The sequence below is a fragment of the Lepisma saccharinum genome, chromosome 13, assembly GCF_977018435.1.
Source record: "Lepisma saccharinum chromosome 13, izLepSacc3.1, whole genome shotgun sequence".
Taxonomy (NCBI): domain Eukaryota; kingdom Metazoa; phylum Arthropoda; class Insecta; order Zygentoma; family Lepismatidae; genus Lepisma; species Lepisma saccharinum.
In genome coordinates this window covers 27,507,461-27,520,161 of record NC_139241.1, presented here as the reverse complement: position 1 = coordinate 27,520,161, position 12,701 = coordinate 27,507,461, and the positions used below count along the sequence as shown (strand labels likewise).

Sequence of the window (12,701 nt, the reverse complement as noted above, 5' to 3'; positions counted from 1 at the left end):
AATGGTTCTTGCTTTGCATATGGATGGTCATTCTCAGAGAGAAATTGGTCGACAACTTCAAATGCATCAATCCACAGTTAGCCGCTGCCTGCAAAAGCAACAAGAACATGGAAAATCATCACTGAGAAGTCACTGTGGCAGAAAGAAAAAGACATCACCTCGACTGGATTGTATGATAAAGGACATGGCACTGAAGAACAGAGGAATGAGTTCACGCCAAATTCACATAAACTTCAAAATGAGGTGGGAGTTAATCGTACTCATGCTATTGTAGTATCCCGACTAAAGAAACAGGGTGTTTCTAAACACATCCCATGTAAAAAAAACAGACTAACTGACTCACATGCAAAAGGTAGACGTGAGTTTGTCACACGTTATGGCGCATGGAATGACACAGATTGGGAACATGTAATATTTTCTGATGAAAAACGATTTAAATTGCTAGGGAGTGACAGCTCAGTTAAACTGTGGATGCGGAAGGGAGAAGAACTTGCAAAATCTTGTATTTTAGAAACTCAAAAGTTTTGTGGCACTGTTATGATTTGGGCACGTTTCTCTGCAAAAGGGATTGGCAGGATGCATATTTGCACAAGGACCGTTAAGGCTGATCAATATCTGGAAATCCTGAATCGGAAAGTTCTACAAACTGCAGGAGATCATTTTTCTGGACAGAATTTGGACTACTTTATTTAATCAAGACGATAATGCAACCTGTCACAGTGCTCAGGTGGTGAATAACAGGTTTCATGATATGAATATTGAAAGACTTTGGTGGCCGCCCAACTCTCCAGACATGAATCCTATAGATGACCTGTGGGCTATGATGTGCAAAAAACTTGGTAATCAGACGTACAGGTCAAAAGAGGAACTTATGGCAGCAATTGTACATGTTTTGAATGAAATTGAGGACGAATATTGTCAAAATCTCATTCATAGCATGCCTCGAAGGTTGGAAGCACTTAGGAAGGCCGGGGGTGGCCACACTAAGTACTAGTCAATGTATTTACTTACTATCATTACAAATTGACATATCATGATGCATTTCAAACCTTTGTTCAATCTTTTTACTTGTAAAAATTGTCTTTGTCCGATAACGTTCCACAAGCTATATTTGCAATAATTTTGTTATTAGTTCTGTAAAGTGCATTATGTATGCAACTATGACTTAAATAATAAAAATATATTGTACAGATATAGTGATTTATATAATTGTTAGGAAAACAAATCGACAAGTCGAATTAAATCAATAAAACGACTGATAATTTACGAGCGAAATGCTGACGACCAAAAATAATGAAGTGATGCTATTTTTTTTTTTACAGAGTGTAGTTGCTTGGCGGGCGGAGGAGTCGTGGCACACATACGACTCTTTGAACGTGTCGTTCAATTCTGGTGAACGAGTCGTTCACCGTTCACAAGAGAGTCGTTACTTTTGAACGACTCGTTCACGAACGACCCATCACTACTCGTTTCGAAGCAGATCAGTGAACCGGATCAGTCGTTCGTTGGAAAGATTCGTTCGTTCGTGAACGACTCATCTCTAATCGCTAATAGGCTTCTTCTTCTTCTTCTTCTTCATGCCCCTCTCCGCTAATAGGAGGTGTGTGCCACACGAAGAAGACGACGAATTGAAGGGCTTCCTGCGCAACGTAAACATTTTGCATTCAACACACGTGACTCGGTGACACAGGTGACAGGAGTACACCAAGGTAGATACACGGTGATAATGGATGCTAAATTTCACATTATAAGAGCTGAAGCTGAATTAGCTTTAGCAAAGAAGGCTTTAGAGACACAACAAAGGCAGGAGCCAGAAGTGGAAGTGGCATTAGAAGCTGGAGCAGTTGAAGGGGTAAATTACACTACAGAAATTGAACAAAATTTTTGTGACTTGTTTTGCACTATCCACATTCCACACCACAGAGAAATTCATACATTTCGCTGTGTCCACACACAAGAAGTATCGTGCAGGTATTATTTATGAGCGGCCGGTGACCAAATGTACTCTCTAGAAACTAACAAGAAAGTAAATTTACGAATTCCACTCAACCTAATATTCCTTGAATGTTAAATTAGTAACGCCATGAAACCAAATGATTTATCCCTCCCCTCAAATTTCCTAAATATCTTAAGGTATGACTGAAGATGACAGGACCCCTCTCAGATTTTCTTCATATGGTAACAGTTTCATACATCGGAGACACATTTCTTCAATTGTGCACAAGAAACTACTTACGGAAATGGGTAACATTATCGTATGGGTAAAACGGATTCCTTCAAATTTACAGGAGAAAGTACTTACGGAAATCATTTTCTTGAGCGTTTTGGAAGTTCCTGAATGTAGATTTGATTCATTTTAATGTGAATGCGTTTTGTTTTCTGCGAAAATCTCTGTCCGACACGCTGTTTCTGCTCCCGCCATTTGCTGTTTGCATGAGAGTGCAATGTTCCGTGTGTTAAGACGATGCAACCCCGTAGCCAGTGTTTCAGCCTCGCCGTGTTTTCACTAGAACCACCTGTCGAGTTCGGAACAAGCCATTTTTCCCGAATGGGTGTCACTTATCGCACAACATTGTAGCAACATTGTGTTCGGACGTCACAGGAGAGATCTGTTTTTACAATTTTTCTTTGTATTTATGCTAATGGAACCTAACCTAACCACGTAGGCATTCCTCGTCTGACGTCAATATTCAAGGTTGCAAGATTGTTGTGCGTAAAGGAAGAGAATTAACGAATTACGAAAGAAAGATGGTTCCTACCTGAATGGGTGTCACTTATCGCACAACACTGTAGCAACATTGTGTTCTGACTTCACAGGAAAGATCTTTTTCATGTTAGGCAATACAAGCTAACGCGTCTCTTAGCGAAAATAATAATTTTTCTTTGTATCTATGCTAATGGAACCTAACCCAACAGGCCTAACCTAACCACGTAGGCATTCCTCGTCTGACGTCAATATTCAAGGTTGCAAGATGGTTATGCGTAAAGGAAGAGCATTAACAAATTTCGAAAGAAAGATGGTTCCGACCCGAATGGGTGTCACTTATCGCACAACACTCTAGCAACATTGTGTTCTGACGTCACAGGAGAGACCTTTTTCATGTTAGGCAATACAAAGGTAACGCGTCTCTTAGCGAAAATATTATTTTTTCTTTGTATTTATGCTAATGGAACCTAACCTAACAGGCCTAACCTAACCACGTAGGCATTCCTCGTCTGACGTCAATATTCAAGGTTGCAAGAGTGTTGTGCGTAAAGGAAGAGCATTAACGATTTGCGAAAGAAAGATGGTTCCGAATTGCTGCGTATGGACAATGAACGTGGTAAATCGCAAGGTTATTTTACAAGTTCTACACGTAAATGCGACGTATTAGCATAATTTCAAATAGGGGCACGAAAGTAGATATTTTCCGGTGAACGAGGTTGCACCACTGCATAAATCGACAAAACACTCTCAGAACGCCCCCTAAACCAGTATGCTATCACGGCCATAATGTGTTACAGATTCGAAACTACAAGTAACAGTAAGTACTCGTAAATAGAGAAAATAAACATTATCTTAGTTAGAAATGCATTATTTTGCCTTAAGAAATGTTCCGCAACACGTTAGCAATGTAAAGAAGTCCGAAATATATGATTCGTAGGTGTTTCACCCATACGATAATAGTACCCGGAAATGAGTTTCTCCAAGGTTTACAACGTTAGTCGAGGTATTTTCTTTCATCGTGGAATATATTTGACCGGGAAATCATGTATATTTGAAGATAAATATCTCACCGATTCAAAATTGCCATTGCTTTCATTTGCTTGCCCTACGACAATCGGATGCTGCATGCGTTTGATGATGTAAGTCCCTGTCAGTGATTCAACCTTTTTTTTTTTACTATGCTTGCCTAACGTAACCAAACCTAACCTAACCTTATTGGAAATGGTTTGTGGAGCTATCCGTGAATGGTTTGTGGGGCTATCCGTCAGCTACCCGGGCTATACATCAGCTAACCTTGCATAATGTATAATTTCCACCATTGATGAACATGATAGAGTACTACCTTACTATACCGGCGACACCTGTCAATGATTTATTTCACACTTTTTTACATTGCTAACATACTATTCTGCATTGCGGAACATTTATTTAGGTGAAATAATGAATTTCTTACATTTACGAGTACTTACTGTTCTTCCTTATTTCCACACAATATGGCGATAGCTTACCCGTTCATCGCATGTTGTGCCAGTGTTTTGTTGATTTGGAGTATGCATGCAGTGTTGCAACCTTGTTCACCGAAAAATACCGAAATTTAAAAAAAATAATTAAAAACACCATGAAAAAAGTTCGATTTTTGACATACATAGTAATTATTAAACCATTGACGTTAGCCTCTAAAACCATCCACGGGTAACTCCAAAAACCATTGACGTTAGCCCAAAAATTCACGATAGCCCCACGAAACATCACGGGGACGAGGTATGCCTACTAGGTTAGGTTAGGCCTGTTAGGTTAGGTTCCATTAGCACTCCTTTCGTTCAATTTAGCATATACGGACAACGACACGTCATCTTATATAAATACTGACTACGGCGTTTATGTCATCAAACACATGGAACATTGTGCTCTCATGCAGAAAGCAAATGGCGGCAGCAGCAATAGCACGCCGGAAAGAGATTTTCGTAGAAAACCACATGCATTCGCATTAAAATGGATCAAAACTACATTACCGAACATCAACAACGCTACAGAAAATGATTTGCGTAAGTACTTTCTCCTGTAAATTTGAAGAAATCCGTTTCCGGTATAGTAAAGTGTTACCCATTATAGTAGGTATTTTTCGCTGCAGAAAGTTGAAACACTGCATACCCAAAACGTGAGTCATATTGTGTGTTCCGGAAGTGAAGAAAGGAATAAAGAAAGGCACTCAGAATGTGAAAAGTTGCATTTGTTTTTGTGTAGAAAGCATAATGGCACCTTGAACTATGTTCGGCAATACACAATTGGTAAGTGCGAACCATGCGAAACACAAAATATCGGATTTTAATGTGTCTCCAATCTATGAAACTGGTACCAAATTTGGTGTCGTCGTAGTATATGGTTGCTTGTGAAACAAAAAAAACTTCGCGAAAATCAACGGTTTCCATTCCGAAAACTAACGCCTTATTTTAGCTTATTTTGCAATTTCTAGACATTTCCGACAACTTTTAAATTCAGATTCGTGATTAGGAGGCCTCAATTAGTGAGTATGCCAAATATGAAGAAAATCGGAGAGGGGTCCGGTCATCTTCAGTCATTCATCTTAAAAAATTTTATTACCGGTTTGGTATGGGGAAGACACCTTTCACTCGATCATTTTGTCTTGTTTGACATTGGTGCTTACCTATTATGCATTGCCAAACATTCTTTAAGGTGGGATTTTGCTTTTCTCACGAAAATAATTTCAATATTTCACATTACGAGTATTTATTGTTCTTCCTTTTTTCGCTTCCGTAAGACACAATATGGCAGGCACAGCTTGACGCGTTGTGGATCATGTGGGTATGCAGTGTTTCCAGCCTTTGTAACCCAAAAATACCTGAATAGCCCCACAAACCATTGACGGATAGCCCCAAAAATCATTGACGGATACCCCAGCAAACCATTTCTGGCAAGGTTAGGTTCGATAAGCATAGTTAAAATTTTGTTCGTAAAACAATGCGATACAGCTTTTTTTAAAAAAGAAACAACAAAAAAAAACACCCTCACTTCTTGCAAAACAATGGCGTGATTGGAAACACTGACAGGGGGTTACATCATAAAACGTACGGAACATCCGGTCCACGTAGAGGAAGAACGGCAGTTGTGTGTCGGAGATACGAGAGACGTTCATTAAAGATTTCCCCTGAACCAGTTCCCATGGACGGAGATAAATGAAATTGGTACAGACATTAGTCCTTCTCTACATAGGAACTACCAATGGCCACACACTTTTCCCATCGCTTTATGTACCCGTGGAGATCTTGTTTGTAGAAGTCTGCAGGTTGCTCCAGAAGTCATGACTTGACCTCAGAAATCAACGTTGCATCGTCATGGAAGTGCGCCCCCTTCAGAAATGACTTCATGGTTGGGAAGGGTGGAAGTCTAATGGTGCGAGGTCTGGAGAGTATGGGGGATGAGGAAGGATTTCATATTCGCAGGACTGTGCTTCTGTCTGGGCAACATTCGAGTTGTGAACTGGAGCGTTGTCTTGCAGGATGTGGACTCCTTTGGTCAGCATGCATGCCTCTTGGTTTTGATAACCTTCCGCAATTTCTGCAGCAGTGAAGCGTAGTACGTCCTGGTATCTGTGGTAACCTTCGCCAGGAAATCCAGCATAACTACTCCATGCTGGTCCCAAAAAACCATGAGCATCACTTTGCCCGCTGAGGGTTGGACACGGGCCTTCTTTGGTGGTGGTGAGTCAGGATGCTTCCATTGCTTTGACTTGGCGTTGGTCTCTGAGTCATAGTGATGGATCCACTTTTCACCCTGGGTGATTAGTCTGTCAAAAATTTCCTCCTGGTTTTCGTGGCACATGGTCAAATTAGCCTGGGAGCACGGGACTCGTTCCTGCATTTGGAAAGGTGTGAGTAGCCGAGGAACCCATTGGGCAGACACCTTCCGCATGTGCAAATGGTCATGGATGATTTTTCCCACAGACCTCACACTGATCTTAACATCTTCAGCTAGTTGGCGAACGGTTATGCGGCGATCCTCCAAGATGGCGGCTTTCACTTGCCCAATGGCGTCTTCATCAATGGCTGACTGGGGTCACCCGGGAATGGGGTTGTTTCTACTAAAGTCCACCCACGCTTGAACTGACAATGCCAGTGCTTCACTACGGCCTCTCAAGTAAAGAAACTTGATGACTGCTTGGTATTCCACTGGATCCATCACTACACCTTGTCTCAATTCAGTACTTGTAAGAGAAAAACTAAGAGGAGTTCAGAATTGCAAATTACCTCATGACCTATGCACATATGTATCATTACACATACACAATTTCAGTATTCTACATTAACTAGAACTGGGTCAGGGGAAATCTTTAATGAACGTCCTTCGTATATTTCTCTTCGAAAATACATGAATTCCTGGTCCAATAGATTCAACGATGAAACAAAATACCTCCACGAACTTCGAAAATGCCACAGAAACTCATTTCACCAAGGTTCAAATTTTGATCATTTTGGCTTTAAATTTCTCTCCCAGATGGAATTTTCTGGATGACTGCTGACACTCCTAACAAAAGTATATCACTTTTGAAATAAATAGATAATGTAAGTATATCACTTTTAAAATAAATGGATAATGAAGATATCCTTATCTTAAAAAAATATATGTATATTTTCTTGCTTGGCTTCAGATTTATAATGTATCAGGTGACATATAATGCACCGTGTACAGGAAATTTCCCACCGAAGCTTCACTGCACTCAAAGCAGTAACATTTGCTACCTACCAATACGTGCGCACTCCAGATAACACTATTTAATGCAAACCAAATATAAAGTAGTCATATGCAGCTTCTCTTCAAGGCCCTGGCGATTCTATGCTAAGTGGGAGTCTCTAGGGGTGATTAGCTGCTGTGTCAACATAATCATGCTTGCCAGCTTTATATAGTAAAATTCTGGGAGATTTCTTCACAACCTATTCCCTTTAGATTAAAATGTTCTGGAATGAGAATGTGAAATAGTTTGCATGGTTTATGGAGCTTTTTTTGTTTATGAAACTTTTCAATTATTTTTAGTGTGCGGAAATGTGCTATTGTGAAGTAAAGTACATCTGTTACCTTACCGTGAAGCAGAATGGCCCGAAGGCTATAGCACACAACATGACATTCCACAACAGCAGTTATAATTTTACGTTGTTAGGTTTGAGACTGATAGTTTTTGTGGCCCAAGTACTAATTGTTAAATTCAGATTTCATCATGGCACACAGGTATATTTTTCATGGTTGGATTTCCTTTTATGTCTGTTAACACATACTTCAGAGTTTTAGCGATTACGTACTGTATGTTTGTTTGAGAATGGGTTTTCACTTCCATTTACTCCATGACAAGCAGGTGTTTTTATTTATTTATTTATTTATTATTTGTGTGGACAAACTGAAGTGAGTATTACCGATCGTTACAGTAGAAATTGTGTATTAAATACACAGGGTGGCGAGAGACCTGGAAAACCGGGAAAAGTCAGGGAATTTGAGGTGTTAAAAAAAGTCAGGGAAATGTCAGGGAATTTCGTCTTCATTGACTTTTTTAATTTTTTTTTTAAAGATATCGTTATGCAGGGACGTAGCTAGGTTGATCAGTTTGGGGGGGGCCCAAACGTGAGATATTTTCTATCAAACTATTATAAATTAACAAACTATTTATACACCATATAGGCCTATACTGTATACATGCGTACATTTATATATATATATATATAGTCTTGGAAAGGAAAAGAGCAAGGGCCTCCTCGGTGGCGCATGGTAGCATCGTCGCCTGGTAATCAAGGGGTTCCAGGTTCGATACCCGGTGGATGCTCATAGCGGTTCGGATACCACATTACACTGTAGAACCAGTCCCGATTAGCCTTACTTTGTATAAAGTGGACTTAAAACACCAACTCAATCAATCAATAAATTGGAAAGGAACATCATTTTCTTTTGTATCCCCCAACAGTGTCGCAAAATCCACAGCCATTATTCGGGAAACTAAATGCAGAATGAACTCATTAACTTAGCTAATGGTTGATATACCAAGAACAATGTTATTTAGTCTTTAGATTTGTAAATTTGTTCGAAGAAAATTGAGAACTAGATAAAAACCTTTTCCTTGGTTTTAGATATAAAGTGCTGGAACCAGGTTTTCAAGTATTGGCAACAGTGCAAATATGAAATGTGTGCGTAATGAGTTCAAGCTAGGCATCTAATGTATACAGTTCATACCAGAATCGAATCCGGTATCTCTTAGTTCAAGGCGACCGCGTTAAGCACTATTCTCTAGGGCGGGGTCGAGTCTTCTACAGCATCTCATTGTTCACTTGGGAAATGATGACGATAAGAAATTATATGCACACGTCTAATTTCTTAAAATTAATCTTATTTGTGTGTGGAAAACTGAATATATGATGGCACTGGATAAAACAAAGTTCCCACACGCTCAAATGATTATGCTCTCATCTTTGGTTCGGCAGGTTCAAGGGGTATCTCGGGTTCTATTCCTGATGGAGGCACATAGTAGTTCGGATATCACTTTAAACTGTAGGTCCAGTCCCGATAATCTTACTGTGCATAAAGTGGACTTAAAACATCAGTTCAATTAATCAATCAATTGAAAGGTTCAAGGTTCGATCCCTGGTGGTCAGGTCGGTAGCCAGAATTTGATTTCGGAAGGGGCTTATCCCTTATCGGCAGCCACCATCTAAAGGCGAAAAGGTTGGAGGAGGGGTAAATGCGCTGAAGATGAATTTCTCGGTATATTGCAACTTACCACATACAAGATGTTTAATCCTGTTAAGGAAGTAAGTTTCATTACTACTACACATTATTAAAATCAGATATTTGTAGGATTTCGGGAAAGGATTGCAGCCCCCCGAGCCCCTTCCCTGGGTACGTGCCTGCTTGTATTAGTTCCAAAATTTCTGTGCTGTTCCAACATCGTGAGGACGAAATACTTGAAAGCGATATGGAAGCAAATTCTGCTCTCGAAACTATGGGACTCGATGTGATGACGCAACCGAATGAAAGAACTCTTCGCAGGCCTTGTCCCACAATATTAATTTTACTGACTAATTATAAGTTTTTCTGGACTTCCTCGATGACGCAGTGGTATCGTCGCCGCCTTACCCGGTGGAAGCACATAGTGGTTCGGATCCCCGATTAGCTTTACTGTGCATAAAGTGGACTTAAAACAACACGAACTCGATAATTGTAAGGTTTTAGAAAACCTAAACATTGCTTTTTATGCATCGTACAATTTTGCTTCTTTTCACCCTACTTTTACAGTTTTTCTTCCTAGAATTCCACTGAGTATAACACGCTACGAAACAAGAGGTCCAAGGTTCGGACCTTGGGCAAGTATGGTTGTATCATGTCTGTCCCATCGCCATTCCTTCGGCTCATCATTCATCCTCATCGTCGCATTTAACCCAAGAGGTAGAAAAGTAGAGTAATATAAAAATATATAAATGATTGATTTGGTTTATTTTACTTCGTTTTTCTGACACTTTTTGGCTAATCGTGAAGATGAAGATGACAATGAGTGATGTGAAATTGATGAGAGGACCATCGTAAAGAACACACACGCCCAGTCCGGGATTCGAACCCAGGACTTCTGGCATCGTAGTGCACATTGTTAACCAGAGCACAACAAATAGAAACAGAAAATGGTTGATAAGTAATTTGCTTCTCCATAACTCATGATTATATTATATAACTATTATTCGTTGTATGACTAGGGATTAATTATATTTGTATGTCTAGCCAACCTTGACCCGCATTTGCAGGTGGAGGCTAAATGAAGAAAAATCACAGAAAGTCAGAAAGATATACTTGTAACATAATACTTATGGCGCATGCAGACGGCTGTAAATAAAATTGCTACATACCTAGTTTTCTTCTTTAATTGAAAAGTGGTTTATTCTTCATTATACATGAGATCAACCACCCTGGAAGTCGAACCCAGGATCTTGCGTGGTAGTCAGACTCTTTAAGAACGTCAATATGTTGGACATTTTGTCGATCAGTCGATCCTGATCCATTGTTTCCAGAGGAAGACAATCTGGCAGCTTATCATTCGACATTTCACTCGCGATGTAGGAAAACGAGATCGCAAACACTTCGTGATTCTATCTTCTCGCGTTTACAGAAGTTTACACCGCTCGGACCACAAATCCTACTTCAAACTATCTGACAGATATCAACTGTCCACCAAATCAACAGATGAACCGACCGCTTCGATGTTTCTCCGAATTTTCAGAAAGTGGCCTTTCCCCTCCTTTGCAGGGAAGGTCATTAGCAGGAGGGTTGAGTGCATGTGAGAAGAACCGCAATGTCATTCATTCCCGCGCCGAAAAAGGGACAAGCAATAGAATTCTGTTCTTGGAATTTGAAACGCATGGGGATATCTTTTCTGAACCATAAAATAATAAACCCAGAAAGTTCTAGCCACCCGTAGCTAAATCTTCCTGTTTGTGTCGTTCTTTAGGTGCCCATGAGTAGTATTGATCCCAGCCAGTGGCTGTCGCTATTTAATATTCGCAATTAATTTGTATGTATTTATAACTAATTTGCACGGGTTTTAATTAATTCGCATGTACTTAGAACTTATTTGCACGTACTTAGAATATTTTACATTTATGTATTTGCATGTTTATAACTTTTTATGAATATATATTTATTTATTTTATGAAAAATATGTATATAGAAGGTAATTAGAGGTACTAAACGGTATGCATATGATTTTATATTCATTACTGCAAAGTATGTAATGTATAAAATGTTAATATTAATGTTTATAATATTGAAAATAAGTTTTCTATGGTTTATGAACCGCTATGAACGGTGGTAATGGCTGTAGGTACAGGTCCAATTACGAAAGAAGACTGTCCCGGTACTCGAACCCGCGATATGTAATATTATTAATTAGTACTATGTAATAATGTATGTTATTATTGTATTAAAGACTATGATCTCAGACGCTAGACAGAATACTGTCTCAGAATCTGAACTCCGCGCAGGTAGAGGAGAAAGGAATTTGGGGGAAGTGCGTTCAAGGTCAAATGACGTCACAACGTCAGAACAAACAAAGAACCCGATTGACCAATCAGAACCGGTTTTTCCAAGGTTAACTAGTATGCAAGAACAGGGGAAAGGTATGCAATACTGTAGGGCAGGGGAGGGATTCAACCAGACAACAAAGGATGTCTGGAAAATGCGCAGCAAGGGTCAAATCTCTGAAGCTATGCGTCGCTTGTAGAACCGGTTTCCGCCGCCAATTAATATTCCGCTCAGGTTTGCCTTCAAGGCACAGGACGCTTTAGCGCAGGTTTTTTTTATTTGTACTATGAAGAAGGGAGAGCTATTAGGGACGGGGCCTACAGTTTTCACCATTTGCTTTTATCACGGGGTAACGAACCTAGGACCTTTTGATTATTGATTTAGGTAGTAAATGTATGTTACTGTGTGCTATTTAACTTAATTTTGAGTTTATTTTTTACCAGACTTTGACTTTATGTCAAACATTTTCACAGCTTATCCTTATTTTTACAAAAATAACACTATTTGTACTATTCAGGCAACATTTTTTATTAAATTTTGGACTCGCAAAGATATTTTTACAACTTTTTAACTTATTATTTTACAATTTTATGTTAATTTTTTACCAAAATAACACTATTTGTACTATTCAGGCAACACTTTTATTAAATTTTGGACTCAAAGACATTTTTTCAACTTTTAACTTATTATTTTACAACTTTAAGTTAATTTTTTACCAAAATAACACTATTTGTACTATTCAAGCAACATTTTTTATTAAATTTTGGACTCACAAAGACATTTTTTCTACGTTTAACTTATTATTTTACAACTTTATATTAATTTTTTACCAAAATAACACTATTTGTACTAATCAGGCAACATTTTTTATTAAATTTTGGACTCACAACGATATTTTTTCAACTTTTAACTTATTATTTTACAACTTTAT

General features: G+C 39.0%; 1 protein-coding gene across 1 annotated transcript in view; it reads left to right on the top strand.

The window, feature by feature from the left end:
- The first annotated feature begins 1,659 nt into the window (after positions 1–1,659).
- The window catches only part of LOC145997217 (stimulator of interferon genes protein homolog), a 128,103-nt gene continuing 117,061 nt past the window's right edge, over positions 1,660–12,701 (top strand). The window contains exon 1 of the mRNA XM_083133979.1: positions 1,660–1,852. Coding sequence (XP_082990105.1) covers positions 1,727–1,852 — 126 coding nt within the window. The 5' untranslated portion in view covers positions 1,660–1,726. The remainder of the gene's footprint in view (positions 1,853–12,701) is intronic.